The sequence below is a fragment of the Rattus norvegicus genome, chromosome 16 (assembly GCF_036323735.1).
Source record: "Rattus norvegicus strain BN/NHsdMcwi chromosome 16, GRCr8, whole genome shotgun sequence".
NCBI classification, from domain to species: Eukaryota; Metazoa; Chordata; class Mammalia; order Rodentia; family Muridae; genus Rattus; species Rattus norvegicus.
The window spans coordinates 84,366,302-84,386,149 of NC_086034.1; the positions used below are offsets into that span (position 1 = coordinate 84,366,302).

The following is a 19,848-nucleotide window of genomic DNA, read 5'->3' on the forward strand; positions in this document are numbered from 1 at the left end:
GGTCGAGGTCACGAAGGCGTGACAGCACCTCACTCTATGAGAAGTCCCAGCACATGAACAGGCCGGGGAAAGATACCCAGTACAAGGAACTGTTCCGAAGCCTAAAGTTAGAGTTCAACTCCCTCCTTCCTGCAAGCCGCACGCACAGAATCCTGACCTTGGCTGCAGGATCAGACTTTTAAATCTTGCCATGTTCCCCCCCCCTCCAGGAACGTGTTTTTGCAGACACTAGGAGGGTGCAATGGTGAACAAAACAAAGGCTCCCTCTGTCTGCAGGAGATAGAACAAGGCACTGTGGACCCTATGCCTACATCCCCAGAGTGGGTCCCTTCAGCTCGCCACTGGGCATCCATGTCCTTGGAAGGGAGCTGTGGACAGTGACCACTGGGTCACCTGATCCTTGCTGGAAACCTCCATGTTTCAGTATTGCCAGATGTTGTAAGAATCCTAAGTGGGTCAGGACCAGAAGTGAGTAGATGGCCTCCTTTCTAACTGCAGTGTTCGGCCAGGACCCCGCCTGCAGCGCACCTGAGAGCCAACACCGCGCTGCTCTAGTCTCTTGGTAACGTAGATGCGATATTTAATTAACTCGGTTTTGTTTGTAAACAAATGTGGTTGGCATTTAATAACCAAGAGGATGTACATAAGAAGTAGCTCTTGCAAACATGGCAACTTTACTGAATTAAAAGCAGGTGGTTGCACAATATGAGGGGAATTAATTATCCTGGGAGCTACTGCTCCCTGGGAAGAAGCTGTCACTTAAGAAGTGAGGGTGGCTAAGTGCAGAGGAACCATCAGTCTGCCTTGCCGTGTGTGGAAGGCGGGAAAGCAGGAGTTGCCTGGGTGGAAGGCGGGAAAGCAGGGGTTGCCTGGGCGGAGGGTGGGAAAGCAGGGATTGCCTGTGTGGAGGGCGGGAAAGCAGGGGTTGCCTGTGTGGAAGGCGGGAAAGCAGGGGTTGCCTGTGTGGAGGGCGGGAAAGCAGGGGTTGCCTGGGCTCCCCTTCTTTCAGTTTCTCAAATTCCCAAGAGCAGAACCCTGCCACAGAGCAGAGCTGAGCTGCAGGAACATCTGGACTCAGCAGAGGTGGGGACCCAAGTCCAAGACAGCCCAGGTCTCAGGTCCCTGGTGTGATTGGAGGGAAGGTGTGTGGATGCTCCCAGCCCGCAGTGCCACCAGCAGAATGAAGACCGTGTGCCCACAGAGCATCCTAGTCATCACTCAGACCAGGTCTGTCACCCATGTCTGCCCTTTGTTGGAGGCTCCTCCATGCCAGTGGGGACCAGCGTTGACAACTTCCTAGTGTGCCCCTCTTCATATGGTTCTTGCACACTCTTGCTAATTCCCATCCCCTCACAATCTGCGGAACTTCTTCTCTGACATGTAGAGCAGAAGCGACAAAACACAGGGCTTCCTAGGCAAGGCATGAAATAGCTTAGCGGAGTCAGACCCTTGTAGTCTGGAACTCCAAAACCAGCACCACAGTCATCTGCCTCAACCACCAACCGTCCCAACACCCTTCGGTCTTCAGGTCTTTCCTCTTCCACTTTATTTCTACTTAATGTTTTCTGTTATTAATAAAAATTGATTATCTTGTTCCTGACCTATTGAAAATTGATTTCTAGAGAAATATTCTATCTTGCACCATGATTTTGAATACACTTTTACATTTTTTTTTTTTTACACAAACAGTATTGCTGGCAGCAGTGAGTGTTCCATTGGGGTTTCTCTCTGCCATCACGTGCCAGGCAGACACTGGATCAGTGGTGAATGAGGCCCTCTTTACTTCTGGTCAGAGATGCTTGTCTCTCCATTGTCACTAATGTGTTGTATGTTAGCCCCAAACCCCAGAAGACAGCCACACACCCCTGCAGAGCTGAGCGGCTAGTTAGAGCAGTGAAGAGTTGGAATGTTTCAGATCTACATCCAAACAATCCAGGGCTGGTATCAGTCCTCTAACAGCCATTCATGCCCTATTTCTGAGTTAAACCTAACATTTCCCTGTATCTGAGGTAAAACCTTTTACATTAGCACCCACACAGCCAAGGGCTAAGGGTGTAATCTCATAGCATCTGAAACCTACGACGAAGCCCCCTGCTTCCTAGTTGCCCCATGCATGCTCCCATCAGTACCCCTAAGGGCATTAAGTTGTGATTGTCTCTTGGCTTGTGGCTGTGGATAGTTCCAGGTCACCCCTGTTTGTTTCTGGAGGTGGGGGCTGACACTTGCGTCTGCTGTGACCTCAACAGCTTCTGGAAGATGGGGGTGTCCAGACCACAGGTGTGTTAAGCAGTACACCGGCTTCATGCTCATCTGGCCGTCACAGGACCTCCCTTCCACACTCCTGCCCTCAGCACAAGTAATCTAGAGGACAGAACTGTCCCCATTTAAGGGGTGCCTAACGGCGAATTCTGACAGGGACCCCGAGGCCTGGCCTGGAATTGGTCACAACATGGACAGCCGAGGAGCCTCAACAGGCCAGAGCAAACCTTCCCCAACAGCACCCTGGGAGAAAGGCACCTGCCCCCCCACCCACAGTTCCCTTCTGGGAGGCAGCAGCTGCAGGCCCCAACTGTATCATAGGGAGCTTTGCACTTCCACAAAGCGACCATCTACTACTGTCACTGAGGGGTGAGTAAGGGCAAGGCAAGGGAGGGAAGGGCATGAGGACAGGCTGGGTCAGAGTCTGAGAACAGGACTCCTCACAGACCACGGACAAAGGCTCCCCAGTGTTGCTGCGGGGGCAGGTGCTGGGTGCTGGTGCAGACGCCAGGCTGGGAAATGGGGAAGCACTGAGAGGTGAGAAGAGGCAGGCTGGGGGCAGCAGCAGAGTGGGGAATTCAGGCAGATGCAGGTATTTACAGACCAGGGACTGCTGTGCAGAAGCCCCTCTATTGTACGCTATGGTTACTCATGTCCGGAGCTGTCCAAGTCCTGTTCAGAAAGCTGCTCTCCACTTGCCTCTCCGAGTATAAATAAGGTTTTAAAAGTGCTTGATCCATTTGGAGTTCTTTGAGCAGCTTCCTGGGTTCTAGGTCAGCACACCACGGACATAGCTGCTCATCCGTGTTCCCTGCTGCATGATCCGTGTTAAGAAAGTGAAGGAGTCAGTCTGGGTGTCCCTCAGCAGAGGAAGGAAGACCACATGCTACGTCTGCAGTGGCGTCTTCTTCAGCCATAAAGCACCAGCTACGTCACTGGCAGGGAGACATAGCATGGGAAACTAGCACGTTGGTGGACGAGAGACAAACAGGCCATGTTTTCTCTCACATGTGCAACCAAGGTTACATGTGTGTGCACACGTTACATCAAGGTAGAGGGGGGATGATATGGGGAGGAGAATAGCAGTTGAGGGAGGAGGGCAAAGGCAAGGCTAATGGGTGCGATGTGTTCACAATGGAAATACCAGTGTGAGAGTCATTGCCTCATAGAACACTATTAAAAAACACAGGAAGCCAAGGCTCCCGGCACTTAGGGACCAGGAGGAAGCCAAGGCTCCCAGCACTTAGGGACCAGGACAGGAATGCTGGCTGTGACTTTCAACACCCTGGATCTGGGCTGGGGCACAGGCAGTGACTCTCAGACAGATCCACACTGCAACCCTGGCTGCTGTCCTCCAGGGACCGTGCCTAGACAGCAATGACCTGGAGCGGCTGTTGTCCGCCCTCCTGCTTGTCGTCTGCTCAGTCTGCCATCAGGAGCGGATGGAGGAGGGCTGTGTGTTCAGGGATGAGGGAGGGATGGTTACAATGGGAACTCAGGGATGGGGTAGGAAGGAGAGGAGGGAACAGGGGTGGAGGAAAGGACGGGTGGACAGGCAGCAGGCCCTGGTTGTGAAGGCAGCTGCTCCTTCCCAGCACACACCTTCCCAGCCTCAAGCCGAGTGGGACTGAGACTTGAGGTCCCATCTGAGGGTCTGAGAAGCCTCATGTCTGGCCACCGCTCATCACCAGACTCACAAGCTTCGAGACGCTGTGGTTGTGCTGGGCGGCAGCTCTGTCTTGTAACCCACTTACCATCCATGATCTGATGGGAAGCTGGGTACAGGGCAGGGTCCCTGGCTCTGAGAAAAGCTGCAGGCCATGGGGACCATATTAATGACCTACACTGAGCTTCCAGCTGGTTCACTCTGTGTATGCCCTTTTCCTGGAGCCTGACTTTGCTACTGTGTTCTTTTAAAGAGAGTTCTCAAACCATGTGAAAAGCTGGCCCTGGGGGCTGACAGAGCAGCATCTACCCCAACCCCAAGAAGCACCCAGTGCTTTAGAGCACTGGAGAGGCTGAGACTGGAGAGGCTGTGCAAGGACTGACTGCACAGGCCCACAGCTGTCTTTTCCCTAGAGGGATGAGTGCTTCCTTCCACTCGGTAGACCAATCTGTGAGAGCTGCCCAGATACGGGAGCCAGATAGGGACAAATCACAGCGCCTGTGTGGCCCGCGGCATGGCAGTCCAGGGCACAGCTAAGAATGGAGAAAATGTTTTAGATAGCATCTACGCCTCTACTCCTAACAACCATGAAGGCTTACACCTGCTAATTCCGGCTCAGGAGGCAGAGGCAGGGGGAGTGCTATAAGTCTGAGGGCAGCCTGGGGCACAGAATCAAGCATCTGTAAAAGCCCCAAACCAAAAGGTCTATGCACACTAACTCCAGCCCCTGAGGGCAGAAGCAGAAAGACTGCTGCAAGCCAGAGGCCACCCTGAGTGACTCAATCCTGTGCGTGCACAGCAACATTAGGACTGCAACACTGCCTAGGGCCACGATACACACAGGAGAGCGGGAAGCCCCCACACCCTATTCTTGAGCATCTCTGAGAGCATGGCTACTTGCTAGCATGCTTTCACAACAGCAAGTGCCCCTACCCCAGGATGCCATCTGCATCCCTCAGGGAAGTCAATGAGCCAGACAGTGTGGTTTATTTGGGCAAAGAGATGGCACAAATGCACACCCCAGCCTTTGGCAGGGTGAGTAGAGCTCTCGTCCGTCTTGTCAATCTCTCTTGCAGGTGCCTATGACTTGTGTCCTGCCACACTGCTTGCATTTCCTTGAAAAGTAGGGATTCTAGAATTTAAAACCATTGCAAAAAAGGCAAAGGTGTAACATTTCTTAAACCAGGCCACTTCAAACAAGTGTGCAGAGCACGGGGCCAATGAGAACACAGATCTCTAGTCATTTTCTCTTGAAGTAACCAGAAACCCTTGAGAATCTAGGTTCTGACTTGCTCCAGGTTCTCTCACCAGAACGGTGGCTGTTCGGGTACTCCACATGGCTGCCTTGGCAACTGGTGGCACTGCCCACCAGATCAGAGTCCTGCACCGCCATGGAGCCTTTCCAGATTGGGCATCATCACTGTGTCCCAACAGAGTGCTCACTGGAGTAGCTGCTCCCCCCAAACCCAGCTCATACTCCTTCCTAATTGGGCTTGGACTGAGGTCTGCCTCAACCCGTGCGGGGTGCACGTCTGGCCTACTTCTGTATTCACGGCTTGCAGGCTCGCTTTCTGGATGACAGAGCAATCTTGTGGAAGATGCTGAAGACCATGGGGGTGGGGGTGGGGGCAAACCTAGGAAGGCCCGCTGTTGCTGCATCTCTGAAATCTGGCCCAAAATTCCTAACAGGTCTCCTGATCAACTCCTTCAGTCTACGTTCCTGAGGTGAGCAGCTCTAGTTTGAACAGGAGCGGTCCCCGCCAGTGCTCCCCCTCCCCCCCGTTGGTGGAACTGTTTAGGAAGGTGAGGTGAGGTGTACTTGGGGAAGTGCCACTGGGGGCATGCTCTGAGGTTTCAAAAGACTGGCTGCTCTGCGTGTGCCGCGTGTGCTCTCTGCCTCCCACTTGTGGTCGGACATGAGCTCTCAGCTATTCCTGTGATGGGACTGCCATCACGGATTCTGTCTGACACCACAAGCCCAGTTAAACACCTCCCTCTGTAAGTTGCCTTGGTTCTATCAGCAACAGATAAGTAAGCAACCTACCAGGTTAGCTCACTTTCCCTGGGCAAGAACAAGGTTTCTGAAAGAAAGCTGGCCCATGCTACAGTCTGGATCCTTAGTGACACCAAAGATCCTGGCGCTGAAGGCTTGGTAATACTGGCAGAAATGTGAGCCATCAAAGGTAGGTCAATTGGGTGTATCCTTGAAGGGGACTATTGGTCCCTGGCCCTCCCGTCTGCACCTGGCCTCCATAAGTGAACCCTTCACATCTACCACAGGCCCCATGTGACAGAGCTAAGCCACCTCTGAAACCATGTGCTAACACAAGCCCAAGGCCTGCCTCCTTCCCTGAGCGTCCAGGCACCATGTCATAAATGTAAGGCCAGAGTATCCCAGGCCCGTGCCTGCAGCTCCTAGCTTTGCAGTTCTGACTGGCAGCTTTTCCCAACGTTGAGGGTGTCTCCCAACCCTCTGGACTGGAGCAAGAGACACGCTCACCAGGGACACGCCCAGCCTCCAGGAAGTGTCAGAGAGCGCTCTGACCTAACGGCACACAGTAATACTCTTGTCACAAGGCGATTCTTGTGACACCAGATTCCTCCAGAACACGGAATCCACGCAATGGCCCACATCCTAACTGCAGTTGTTATTCCAACTTGATGGACCCTTAAATACTCCCACAAGATTTCAACAGTAAGGGGTTAGGGATTTAGCTCAGTGGTGGAGCGCTTGCCTAGCAAGCGCAAGGCCCTGGGTTCTGTCCCCAGCTTCAAAAAAAAAAAAAAAAAGATTTCAACAGTATTTTCCTGCATTGAACACATGAGGATTTTCAAACCTAAAAAGCCAAGATACACACACACAGGGAGAGCGTCTCAAGGAAGATGGAGCAACACATTGGTGAGATAGGAAAATAAGGAGTTTAATAATTGGAGGGGGCAGCACACACACTGCAGCAGTCACACCGGTGCGGTCTGCCAGCACCGGCTCCTGCAGTGTCGCAGGGAAGGAGGGGTTGGCATGAGGTGCACAGGGAGCGTGGGCAACAACTGGGAGGGAAGAGTGGAGCTTCAGAGGCTGCACGCAGCAGCATGGTTCAGAACGGAAAGTGCTTCACTAGAGGACAGGAAATGGCTTAATCCCCCTCATCCCTCACAGAGCGCGGAGGAGTTGGAGTTGGTGAGAGGCACCCTGTGCTGTGGGTGTCAGAGCTCCACCGCAGAGATGCAGGAGGAGAACGGGGTGTGTGCCAGCTTTAAAAAGGACTGCTCCGGGTGCAGATTCTCGCTCCCTGAGAGCCTGGAAGACACTGGATCTCAGAAGGACAGGGTGGCGTGCTGACACAACGCTACCACCCTGTCCAGGGTAGGGATACTCATGGAAGTCTCCAAGCGAATCATTAAGGCAGGTCTGTAAAAACTGTCCTTGGGGCCTGCACAGCCACCTCGGCGGGGTGAGGACCGCGTCAGAGATGGTCTTCGCTTGCTCTTGGCGGAGGAGCTGTCCAGCAACCCCAGGCACCAGTCGCCAGCAGTGGAGTTGCAAGGAGCGTTGTTCCTGAGGTGAGGTCCACTGTGACAGCGAACACACTGTCCTCTGCTGTAGTGTCTTTTGGGTCGGAGAGTGCTTGGGAAGCAGGGCTTACCAAAGAGAAAGAACACCTCAGCTTTTCTCACCCGGCACAGACTGGGCTGGTAAAATGCTAACAGGAGCGGGAGGCTCTGGTGGATCCTGACAGACGCTGCACCCAGCCAGAGTGTGGAGGAAGGAGAGCACAAAGGGCCTCCACACACCCACTCAGAAACCTGCACGGAGGACGAGCGGCCAGGAGCTGGGTCACAACCTAGGCTATGCTGAGGCCCCAGCCACACTGCTCCTCAGTGTTTAAAGACAAACACCTTTCTATGGGGAAGTATCTCTGACTTCAAAACAACCTCTTTGGAGAAAGGAAGGGGACAGCTAAGCTCCTGAGGTCACTGTCACTGTTGCCAAATCAAGGGCAAGCCTGGCCCAACAGAAGCAGGGCCTCTTGGAAGCCACCAGCCTTCCAGGGCCCATCTGGGCCTGGGGAGGCAGCAAGGGAGGGCGGGGGCACAGCACTGAGGCTCTCCGCGCTGCTCCAGTGCGGTGTGTATTGCTTTAGTCTTGCTCAGGGTTAAGAGGGCTCTCAGTGGCCTGGACAACGCTGGCTGCAGCCAAAGGCAGAGCAGAGGTTGTGGATGAAAACGGCCTGCAGCCAAACCCTGCCCGGCAGCACCGGCTAAAGAATATGGAATAAATAACACAACTATGTACAGGGCCAAGATACACCAGGCTAGCCCACTACTCCACACTGTGACCCAGGGCCCAGGCAGGACAGCGCAGCAGAGGCGGGCACCAGTCTCACCCTCCTAGAACCCATGGTGCCCTGGGTACTGCCGTAGCTCGGGACTGGAATACTGCAGTTAAAAGAGACACACAAATCCACTGTGCCTGAGTGCCTGCTCCTGATGGCACCAAGGAGCCTACACTGCACACGAGTCAGATGCTGCCCGGGCATCCCTTCACCTCTCTGCTTCCAACACTTTAGGAACACAACTTCAGATCCCTGTGGCCAGAAAGGCTGAGAAGGAAATCCTAGCAAGAGGGTTAGCCTAGTCACCTCTCAGGTACATGTTCATTCAGATCTCAGTATTTACAAGGAGTACACAGGTAAGCTATTTATAGATTCAACTCAAGTCCCAAAGCCGAGGACTCTGGTCAGTCACTGCAGGGAGAGGTGTACAGCGAGGTGCTCACTCAGCCCAGGCCTCGGTGTCTAGAACTCACATGTAGCTACTTCAGCAACAGCTCATCACTGCTGCTTGCCTTTTGAAGACCACCTCCTTAGTCCTGAATGTCACTGTGCTGGGGACCAAGGGCCCCAGCCTTGTCCAGGAGCTGCTGGTCTTCAGCCTATGAGAATGAAGTCAGCCTATAGATTGGTCTCATCCCAAGCAGGGTCGTTCATGTTCTTTAGAACCTTCCTCACCAGCTTCTCTAGGTCCTTGCGGGCCCTCTGTTCCTCCTCTAAGGATTTCTTCATCTTCTTGTTATCCTGTAAGGCAAGCAGACGAAAGCAGGCTCACTACCTCAGCACCCACGGCATCCCTCATCCTAGCTCAATCCTTAGGTCGCTAGGTTGGGGGGGGCGGGCTGGCCAACGAAACTGAACCGTGAATGTACTCTGAAGAGTAACGGCCATCTCCCACTTACACGCATGAAGACAACTTGATAAAACTGCCTGCCAGAAGGAAGGGGCTGGTAACAGTGTCAGGACAATGTTACTGTTACCATTTTTAATTCCTATCCAGCCAAAAGCAGAGCAGAAGCCCCAGCAACTGAATGAAGCAGGTCAGGAAGGAAGGACAGCACGCTGCCCCAAACGTGGGGAAGGACAGACAGGCACTGCCAAGTGTGTCCAGTTACCCCACCCTCAGGACATCGCTGCCCTGTCCCTCCAAAGCGCCTGCACTCCCACCAGCGTTGAACATACACATCACACAGTGGTTCAAGCAGTGAAGATGCTTGCAGGGCAAGTCTGACATCCTGAGTTTGATTCCAGAACCCACATAGAGTGAAGAGAACCAACTCCACATGTGCTATGCCACATGCTCCACCCATGTCATACATACAAAGGAATAAAGCACAACTTAAAGTTAGGCAAAAGACTGTCACACACATAGCTGGCTAGGTACCACAGTGGACAGCATCCTACATCACTCCAGCAAACCCAAAAGGCAGCAGTCGATACCCCAGGATTGGGGTGATAAGCTGCCCTGTGGATGTCAGCTGAGCTTGGACCTCACCCGCTGTACCGTCTCTGCAGCCCTCGCCCGTCACTGCTCGGAAAGGCAGTGGACTTTGTGGTTCCGTTTAGTACACAAAGAGTTCCGTGTTAAACAGTTCCCCTTTTCTCCTATTAAAACCAACTGATTAAAAGTAAAAACTGGTTGGCATACCTGTCGTAACTCTTGGACTTCATCCTTTAGTGCGTACACGGTATCCACGAGGCTCCTGGAACAGGAGAGTGAGTAAGCACACGAAAAAAGACAAAGGGGCAAAGACTGGCCGGGACCAGGGCCACCTCGGGCAGCAGAGAGCCCAAGCTCTGCCTACTGAGTCCCCTTGTCTAAATCTGTAACTTCAGAGAGGAGCCCACCTGGGTACCTCAGGCTAACCCCAAGCCTAGACGTCACCCATGGGATGGACTGGGGGCGTGGGGGGGGAGCCATAATGGAACAGAAAGCCATCTTACTTTTCCTCTATCACTGTCTGCCCGTTGCTTTTGGTTTCTTCGACTATAATTTTCTCTTCTTCTGGAAGCAACACTTGTGGAGCAGACTCTTTGCGTGAACCTGGGTCATTAAGAAGAGAAGTCCCATGTGAGTGCCACTGAGGAACAAGAAAGGGCACCTATGTCACTACACACCACTTACACAGCACCAGTGACTACAGTAAAGTTTCTGACCGCTTTCCCCCAGCTGTCTGCCTGTCGGGTGTGGCCAACCAAGACATCACAGAGCAAAGGAAACAGCAGAGGCGAGCTGAGTAAAAACGGCCTCTTTTGCCAACTTTTAACTTTTTAGATATGTTAATCTCCAACAGCAAGAACCAAAGGTCTGACCACACTGCACTCAGCACACCAAGTTTATTTAAACCATTCTAACACAGCAGCAGCGCTGGGAAGGCCAGACCGTCAAAGAATGCATAACTCTCGTGCTTATCAATGAAAAAAGTCTGGCAACTGAAGAAAGTTTCGGGGCTGGAGTGGTAGGTAGCTCAGGGTTAAGGGCTAAGATTCACAGCTAAAACATCAAGGACAGGCTGTAAGCGTACAGCAATGTCTTAAAAAAAAAATCGGTAACATTGTAACACACAGGTTTTTTACTGACTGATCACCCAGTGAAAACATTCTCAGGCCCCCTGATACACACAGGACACTACCCACATCATAGCAGGCATACATACGGTCCTGGCACAGAGGCTGACTGGTGACCACTTCATGTGGCAGACACTGGCCTTCGAATGGCAGATACCAGGAGGAATTGCATGGGTGATTATTCTTATTGGTTTTGAGCACCAGATATACACTGGAGCAAGGACGACGGGCTCTATGTGAACATGGACGCCTGCTGGGGCTGGGCTCGTCTCAGCTCTTCTGAGGAAAGCACATGGTGTGAGGTAAGATGAATGTGGAAAGGGGGTTAATTTGCTTTTGTGTTTCTGGGGTGCCCTTGGTATGTCTTTCTGAAAGCACATCAGATTTTAAGACGCACTTCTTGTGCACCCTCGTTGGCATGGAAACCCTGGAATAGTGTTGGAGAGACAGGGCTGTGAAGAGCAGCTTTGCATACGATTTAACCCAAGCCTGTGCTTCTCTGAATGAACTGAGGTTGAGCCCCTGCTGCCTAAGCTTATGATAAGTCCCTGGCATGTAGGGATGGATAGCTGTCCCCTGGGGCAACTATGGGGCCTGGAAGACTGGCCTCAGGTACATCTCCCCAGGTCGTCCTCTGAGTGTCTGCAAGCTGTGCACCGAAAAGAGCTCAATCAAGCCCAGAATGACAGTCTGGAAATACCTTGGGGAGTTCACAACTTTGCCAGTAAAAGGAGGGGTCTGTATATGGTGAGGCACTCCTGACTTGAATCCCATGTGAGTAGGCAGAAAGTTGTCAACATCCTAATTTGCTCGGGGTCTATTCCTTGTGAAAGACTGACCCACACAATGGGATCCCAGTCGGGAAGGGCTGCAGCTACGCGCTCTAGTGAGGACAAACCACCTATCTTCTCTCTGTCTCAAGTCCTAGGGAAGAACATGCTTTAAAACCCCCAGCATGCTGACAATATCAAACCCCTGCCTCAGCAGGGTGCAGCTGACAGCAGATGTCCTTTCTGGACAGCCTCCCTGAGTTAGCAGGAGCCCACTCTGAAGCTCCTCTCCTGTTGGGCACTGACAGACACACAGGTCACACAGGGAAACACAGAGAAAGCACCACGTGGGTCTGTGTGTGCCTCCAACATGGGGGCGGTGTCTTTAGGGGAAGTCAGTGCTGAAAGTGCCCAAACATGAGGATCCCAAAGACTGAGTGTTTGAGCTACGGACCCCAGCTCCTGGGTGAGGAGGTGGGACCAGGGGACAGCACTTGGGTTGGCTCTCCAGGCTTCCCACAGCTATTCAGCAGCCAAGTGCTCTGCTCAGGCTGACTGCTGATGTCTGTGTTAGCCCCAAATTAAAAAGTCTTGGTGACTAACTTCTGTCACATTAAACTTACTATGGGCTTGAGAAGGACCAGCAGGTGAGGCCCAGTGAGGCCTCGTGTCCTTACCAGACCAGCATGGTCCCGTGTACTTCCCCTCGGCTCTTTCAGACTTTTCTCCCTTGAAAATCTGCTTCTAGCATTAATGCTTCAGACTAGGTAACTGACGAGTGGGGCCCCAGACTCAGCACGGACACTTTGCTGAAGGCTGTCCTCTAGTTAACCATCAAGCAGCTAGTCAAAACTTGGAACCAAAGGGGCAACCTTCTCGACAGAGCTGTTCTGAGAGGGACAGAGTCTGGATTTGAGGAACTAAACTGTATGGCCCCAGTTGTCAGTGGAAAACACGTGACAGGGTCCTGGATGTGAAACTACTGTGTTGTGTGCAAAGGGCACCCAAGAATCCAATCGAAGTGTATGGTGGGACTGAGCTCTGGGTTGTCCCAGCTGAGACGGGCAGAGGGAACTGCTGTTGGAGCTGATGGTGGCTTACGGGTCTGATGGCAGACACCTGCCAGGCCACTACAAGCCACCCACCTTTCAACACAACGTGCATTTCTAAAATGACTGTACTTTAATGTGTAGTTGCCTTTCAACCAAACAACGAAGGACAGCAAGGCTGGGTTTGTAAGTTACTATTTTAAGAACAATAGTTTCTAACACACATACTTAACACTCTAACTGAAATATTACTATGCTTAGTGGTATCATAGAACTGTTTTCTTGAATACCTAGGTTGAGGGAAAACGTCATGTAACCACAGAACCAGAGAATATTCTAGTACTTTACATAAAGTCCCATCATGGGAGCTTAAATATGTTAGCACACTGCACAGTAGGGAACTGTCTTCCTCACACTGTGGTCCCTGGGGCGATGGAGTCAAGATCTGCTGCTGCTTTCCTGCAAGACTGCATGCAGCCTCCCCTGGATGTTCATAGCCCACTTCTAGAACACTACAGGCTTGGGGAAGGCAACATAGACGTACCCCTTTTATTATAATTCAGTCCATCCAAAGCCCCTCATCTAAACAGTGGACTTCTTAAACCTTAGGATGAATAGCAACTGTGGTTTCCATGGGTAACAGCATGAGAAGTGCCAGGTGGCCCCACAACCCCTACAAAAGCTATCAGTCTGCCCACACCCACCATATGACCTCCGTGTGCAAGTGGAGACACGTGAGTAAGACAGAGTCCAGTTTACAGTCAGCCCCAACCTGGCACTTCTCATGCATACTCTCCAAGAACAAACAAACCTACAGATGTGTCTTACCAACCTCAAGTCCTGCGTGACAATTTACAAGGTCATTCTTTGGGGTCACCGGCGGGCTGGGGATGCCCGCAGGCTCTAGCTCCTATGGTAACACCCACCCACTCACAGATGTGATTCACGACAGAGGACATGTCCACAGCAACAGAAACACGAGCCAAACACTAGCCGTCCGGGAACCCTGCCCGGCATTGTTGAAGGCCACCAGGCTGTGGGTCTCAGCTGAGAAACACAGATCTGCATAGGCTGCCATAGCCAAGGCTCTCCCGGGCTCCTCCCTCGGCCTGGGACCAGCAATAACCAAGTCCACTGCCCAACTCCTCATACCCTGTGTACGTAAGTATGTGGGCACACACATGTGTGTTTGTCTGTACCCAAAGCAGTAACTAAGTCTGTCACAAAAGAGCGTCAGCCCATCTGGCCAGTGGCCTGACACACTGTGACACGCTCCTACATTACCATTTATACACTGCTGATGCTACTCTCAGGACGAAACTAAGCCCTGCACTTAGAGAGCTCTTCAGGAGCATCCAAGTTTCACAGGCTACACTGTCTATGGCTCTGGGATTTGGATTGGATTTTCCGCCCTAGAAAAAGGAAGGGCTGTCACCAGGAAGGACTTTCTCTTCTGAATTAGGCACGTGCTTTGCAAAACAGAAGGGAAATTCTGACCCTGGTCCCAATGAAGGACTTAGAAGCTGAGTTTCTTTTCACCTGTGACAAGGGGATGCTGCTTCTGAGGACAAGCTTTTCAGTAACAGGGAAACAGGAAAAAAGCAGCTAGGCCTAGGGACACACACCTTCCATCCTCCCTTCCAGGGAAGAAGTGGGCAGTGCTCTGTGAGTTCCAGGCAGCTGGGACTACATAGAGACCCTGCTGCCTTGTACTATTTAGCATACATCCCACCTAAGAGAGTGCCAGGCCTCTATCATGGCAAACAGATGCTTGCCAGTGGACCATGCCAGCCTCAGAGAATTGGCCATGGGACACTTGGCTTCAAACTATGCTATGCCCTCCCCCATGTAACAAATATTAAAAGTCAAGGGCTAGCAAATGCAAAATTTATTTCAACTGTACAGAACAGATGTCTTTTAAATATAAAACAGACACTTCATTGCCATATGCAACCACAGACAGTAAGTAAGCATACTGTACAATACAATGCAACATTCAGATATACATCCACGTGAGCTTTCAAATGGGAGTCTTGTACTAAAATGGCTTTTCCCATTCACAGATAAAGAGCACAATATATAATTTCCCCAAGATCTTATACCACTATATACATATTATTGTGTTTTGGCAATTTTATGCCAAACACAGAGTTAGTGTAGCTTAATAAAGACTTCTGGCGAGTACCAGTGAGACAGGAACACTGTCGGGCCACCTACAGAAGGCCCAGGATGGCTTGGACCTACCTTCTCCATCAGTCTGCATCCTTCCGCTTAGCACTCACTGAGCACAGGCTGCACAACAGAGCGGCACAACTGTTAAGTGCTATCAGCACAACTACATCCCACAAATATAGGAACGACGGCCCCTCCAATGCTGTGTCCCCTCTGCCACATGAGGACCATCTCCTGTGCCTGTGGCACTGACAAAGTCCTAACCAGGTCAAAGAACTAACGTCAGACATCCAAAACAAGGGCAAAAAGGTTGAGCTGTTGTTTCACAGCGTTGGCCTCAACAGAAATTGCCACCCAAACAGCTCTGACTGGTAACCGAGAGCAAGGGCAAAGTGTCAGGACCAGCTCAGCAACGCCGACAGCAGCGTTCTTGAGACGGCAGTGCCATGTGACTTAAGTGTCAAGAGAAAACCCCAGTCCAGCAGTCCTGCCTCGCTGTTGGCCGCACAGCGTACGACAGGCAACCCACACTAAAGTGAGGCAGGAGCAAGAAGCCTGAGGCAGAGTCAGCAAAGACAGCCACCACTTGGGGTGGGACAACAGAGCTGCCTCTGTCACTGCAGGAGACTGAACAAAATACAGGTGATTCATGTTTTGTTTTGTTCTTCAAAGGTCCCATTTGCTATTTGGCTGAATCCATACAACCTTATTCCTACTGGAAATTAATACTGGGTGCAAGTTTTAAAGGCTTGCTCCTTGACTTTCTTATAAAAATACAAACTCTTCAAGGGCAAAGCCACTCCACAGCCACTGGGAACAGACAGACGGGTGAGAGCAGCTGTGCTGCCCCAGAAGTTCCAGGCCAACCCTCCCTCCATGCACATGCTCCTCTACTAGCAGCAGCAGGACCTCCCAGGAGAGGGAGCAAAGGGGTCAAAACACTGTATCCACTAGTTTGACAAGGGCCAGGGGTCAGAGGTCATGGCCACCAGAGCTCCACACCCTGAAGGATGGAAAGAGCATTATTCCCTATGGACACCTGGCACCGTTCCTAAGGCAGGTGTCCACTAACACTTAAAGTACAACCCTAAGGTTACATTGTAACACCACAGTGTGCAGGGCATGCTGCCCCCAAGCAGCCAGCTGTGCTTGTCTGCTCTAACTGATGCAACCTCGCATTCAGTTCTTCTCAGGGCCAGCAAAACTCCTTACAACAAACCCCAGGGAGCATGCTCAGTCTTCCAGACAGTGCTGTGCTGAGTACAGGGCTGCAGGGATAGCTTCACCGCAACTGGTGTTCAAAGACACAGGTGCTCATGGCTCTCACAGCACAGGGCGGATGTGAGGCAGCCAGGCTGCAGCCAAGCCAAGCACTCAATCAAACATCGCTGTGAATGCCTGGTGGTACCTCCCACCAGTCATCACTGTGGTTCAGGGAAGTGTGGTGCAACGGTAAATGTCTAAGCCTTCACAGTGAGAGTTCTCACCTCACAGCCATGCCACACACAGGAAAGGCACAGAGCAGTGGGTGGAGACAGACTCCAGACTGCTCTCAACACCCAGTGGAACCAGCCCCGGTGTGCATTTGCCCGGCACAGAGTCCATGCGGTCTTCTGCACCAGCACCAGAGCAGCTGTCAGCTGACTTGGTGCTTCAGTCACAGACAGTCCTCCCAATCTCTCCACAGCTACTTGGTCAAGTGCATTGTACATTAAAAAAAAATTAGATCCCTGTGTGTAAGGCTAGTCTTCTCCGCTGTGGCACTTGGACGCAAACCTATGCGGCTGCATAAAATAGAAAAGTGTCCATACGGCTCTATCCAAAAGGACGTGAAACAGCTGCTACACAGAGCTTGTAAAAAACGCTCCCTGCTGGGAAAAGCCCGTCAGGTACTCACTGGACTCACCACCTCCCTCCAACGGGCAACAGTTTAAATTCATTCTTAGATTGGCAATTAAGCCTCCACTAGGTACAATGGGAAATACCAAGACACTCTCCAGAGTTGTTAAATATCACATAAGAGAGACAAGGAACAGCAAGAAACGTCTAAGAAAAGCAGGCTGCAGTACAAGCATTGTTAGAAAGGCTCAGTGCGTTAGTTCTGGTGAGAGATAGATGAGCAGCAGCTCTTACGGGATGCAGAACCCATTCTGTAACTATGGGCTGTCCATAGACTGTCATACTCAGAGTCTTCCGAGAGGTCTGAGGGCTCCAAACGAGAAAGGCTACTGCGACGACCCAAGGAGTCTAGACTTGATTGGTCGTCATCAGCCAAGACGTGATTATGCATCAGGTCAGTGCCTTGCCATGCTAAGACGGGTGAAGTGACAGGTGCGACAGGCAGAGGGCAGGGGTGAGGAGGGACGGACAGGAGAGCCACAACCAAAACATGGAACAAAAGCAAAAGGTGATGGGAAGAGAAGGGAAAGAGAAAATATTGTTAAAAAATGGCAACATGTCTGCTTCTCCTTACTTATTGCTGGGCTTTCCTAATGAACTTAGCACAACCCTCAGAATAAACCCAATTCTTTCTAAGCCCAAAAGTCACTGTCCTGCTTCAAATAGCTACCTCTGAAGATACCTGGAGACCTGGATACCTGTACATCTCAGCTAAAAAATCTACACATTCACTCATGGCCAAAGCATGATTCTATAGACCCTTGGCAATTAACCAGTTCTAATGACAGTTTATTTGGGACACAATTTGTAAAAAGATACTATTCATGTTGCTTTAACACCATCTCCTATTTTGTCTCACTTCTTCAGTTACGTCTCTGCCAGGATAACACCCAGTGGCAGGTCCTAAACTTACCGTGTGGCCTCAAAGTCTGCGTGTGGAGAGAGGGACAGAGTGGTCCCGGGCTCCCCACCCCCAACCAGCCCTGGAAGGGTGTGTTCCTATGTCACCTCCCCGGATGTGGAACCTTTACCATCAGAGAGTGAGTACAGACTGGCAATGCCACTGTGTGGAAAGGGAGGTGACAGGAGGCAGGGGCAAGGGAATGGGGCAGAAGGAGCTGCATGCATAGTTAGCAATGTGAGCGTGAGCCAGCCAGTGGCTAGGAAGGCATGCAAGGCTGTGTGGGGCTCCTGTGGGGAGAAACCACAGGTAAAGCCTCAGCAACCAAAGAAGACTGTGTTCCACGTCTGTGAAGGCCACTCCTCCTCTGAGACAGAAAACAATGCCAACTGTGCTTAGCTTGCAAAGTTCTGTTGGCATCCAAACAGGTACTGGACAGAGTGAAGCTTTAGGTAACAATATAACAGCATTCTCAAAACATTTTGCCAGGCATTTATGTAGAAATGTGCTCACTACGAACCCATTTCCAAACGCCCGCATCAACTGCATCACCTGTATAGCACAAACTGTGCGTCTGTCCCGTTTCTCAGAGCTAAGAGAAAGCTATGTATGGCCGTAAGCTCCGAGGCCCCACGAGGCCAGCTGGGACATAGAGCATCAACTGAATGCAACACTCGGCACGCTGACGTGCTTTCTGCACGGAAGGAAAGGAGGAGAAAGCATGGGCCAGGCGAGGAACAAAGGCTCTGCAAAGACTACAGGCCACCCTAGTCCTGCACCACAGCTCACCCCAGGGCACTGCTTTTCACCCAGAGGGAATGATGGCCTGTGTCTGTCACATGCGGGAGTTCACAGAGCAGCCAAGGTCACCTGGGACTATAAGCTGGGGATTCTCATTTCCCTTCAAGCACTGAAGTGAGATGACTAATTAAACCACACATCTAAAATCCATGAAAGTGCTGGCTATGGCTACAACCTATCAGAATGCATCACATTTAATCATCCAAAGTTGTACTTATGAATCACTCTTCAACCATTACTCTGTGTGTGTGTGTGTATTGCACAGCTTGCTCAGGTACCCAGGCTTCCTTCCCCTGTCTCTCCTACTCCTCTCATCAGTTACAGCCCATTCTTCCTTAGTCCTTAGACATGGTAGGGACAAAAGCAGACTTCACTGGCCCTTAGCTCCATAAGCAGAAGGCAGTGCAGAGCTGCAGATGTGACGAGTGGAAGCAGAGGCCCTGCCACCTGTAAATGCCGCCTGGAGCTGAGCCTGCGTTTGAAACCTGCTGGCTAAGCTGTAGGCTCAAGTGGCTGGGAGTCCCTCCCACCTGGCCTGTCTGTTAAGACGGGCAGGATGTGAGCTGAGCCATCCATCACCCTGAAAGTGTTGTTAAAATGTGGAGGTATCTCTCCAAAAACTGGGGTGGAGGAGGAGACCGGGTAGGAGATCCACAGCAGCCAGTTTCTATGCCACCTCCAAAACAAACAGGGGAGGACTGCAGAGCCCCTGCCTGCAGGTCAAAAGGCAATGGCCTGAGTCAGGCGGTGCTCCTGGCTGCTACGATGCAGACTCCACCTGTGAGGAGTTAAGAGAATTTACCTGGCATCCACCAAAGAAACTATCATTGTTTATTAATGAATATTAAAAACAAAATAAATTCAAATATGGTAGAAAGATGGATCTAGATTTAAATTTTAGATGATTTTTAAAAAGGGGGGGGGGGAGTCCCAGTAACATCAAAAACAGCAAAGATAAAGACCCTCCACTGCCTTCTGCATGCAGCTGCACAGTTACAGCTTCATGGGGGATGCTGGCCCTCGCGCAGTACCAGGACACACCGCTATACTACTCGCTAAGCTCCAGAAACCTCCCCCTGAGGAGCAGCTGCTTGTAATCTGTGCCCACACAGAGTGAACTGACACTCACTTGAGTTCAGGGTCTGCCTCGTCTTTGCACTTGTGCAGTAAGCTTCAATAACCTTCAGGATCTGAGCGTCTTCCTCCAGAGCGGCTGTGCCTGTTGAAAACACATGAGCCCATCACCACTCAGCATACACAACAGAGCTACGCAGAACAGGTTAGATGCCACTCTTCCCTTCTGGTGGACTAATATTTAGGTTCTCTAAATAGTTATAAATAGGTACATTCAAGAGCTTTTAAGGTTTGAAATTTGCACACGACGAAGGGTTAGCGTCATAATGTAAAGTCCTAAGTGCCCCAGTCTCAACCC

At 51.4% G+C, this 19,848-nt stretch overlaps 1 protein-coding gene and 1 long non-coding RNA gene across 13 annotated transcripts in view; one reads left to right on the forward strand and one right to left on the reverse strand.

Annotated features, from left to right (window-relative positions):
* Positions 1-10: 10 nt before the first annotated feature.
* LOC134482535 (uncharacterized) lies at positions 11-1,600 on the forward strand. The gene is made up of 2 exons (XR_010058770.1): positions 11-562; positions 1,010-1,600. It is a non-coding gene; the product is annotated as an uncharacterized LOC134482535 (long non-coding RNA).
* Positions 1,601-6,821: 5,221 nt separating this feature from the next.
* Positions 6,822-19,848, reverse strand: part of Arhgef7 (Rho guanine nucleotide exchange factor 7) — a 111,637-nt gene continuing 98,610 nt past the window's right edge. For 5 of the 12 annotated variants that reach the window (XM_008771380.3, XM_039094099.2, XM_039094100.2 and 2 more), the window contains 5 exons: positions 19,546-19,635; positions 16,949-17,125; positions 10,201-10,300; positions 9,905-9,959; positions 6,826-9,000 (listed from right to left, as the gene is read on the reverse strand). In XM_008771380.3, coding sequence (XP_008769602.3) covers positions 8,878-9,000; positions 9,905-9,959; positions 10,201-10,300; positions 16,949-17,125; positions 19,546-19,635 — 545 coding nt within the window. In that variant the 3' untranslated portion in view covers positions 6,826-8,877. 12 annotated transcript variants of the gene reach the window in all.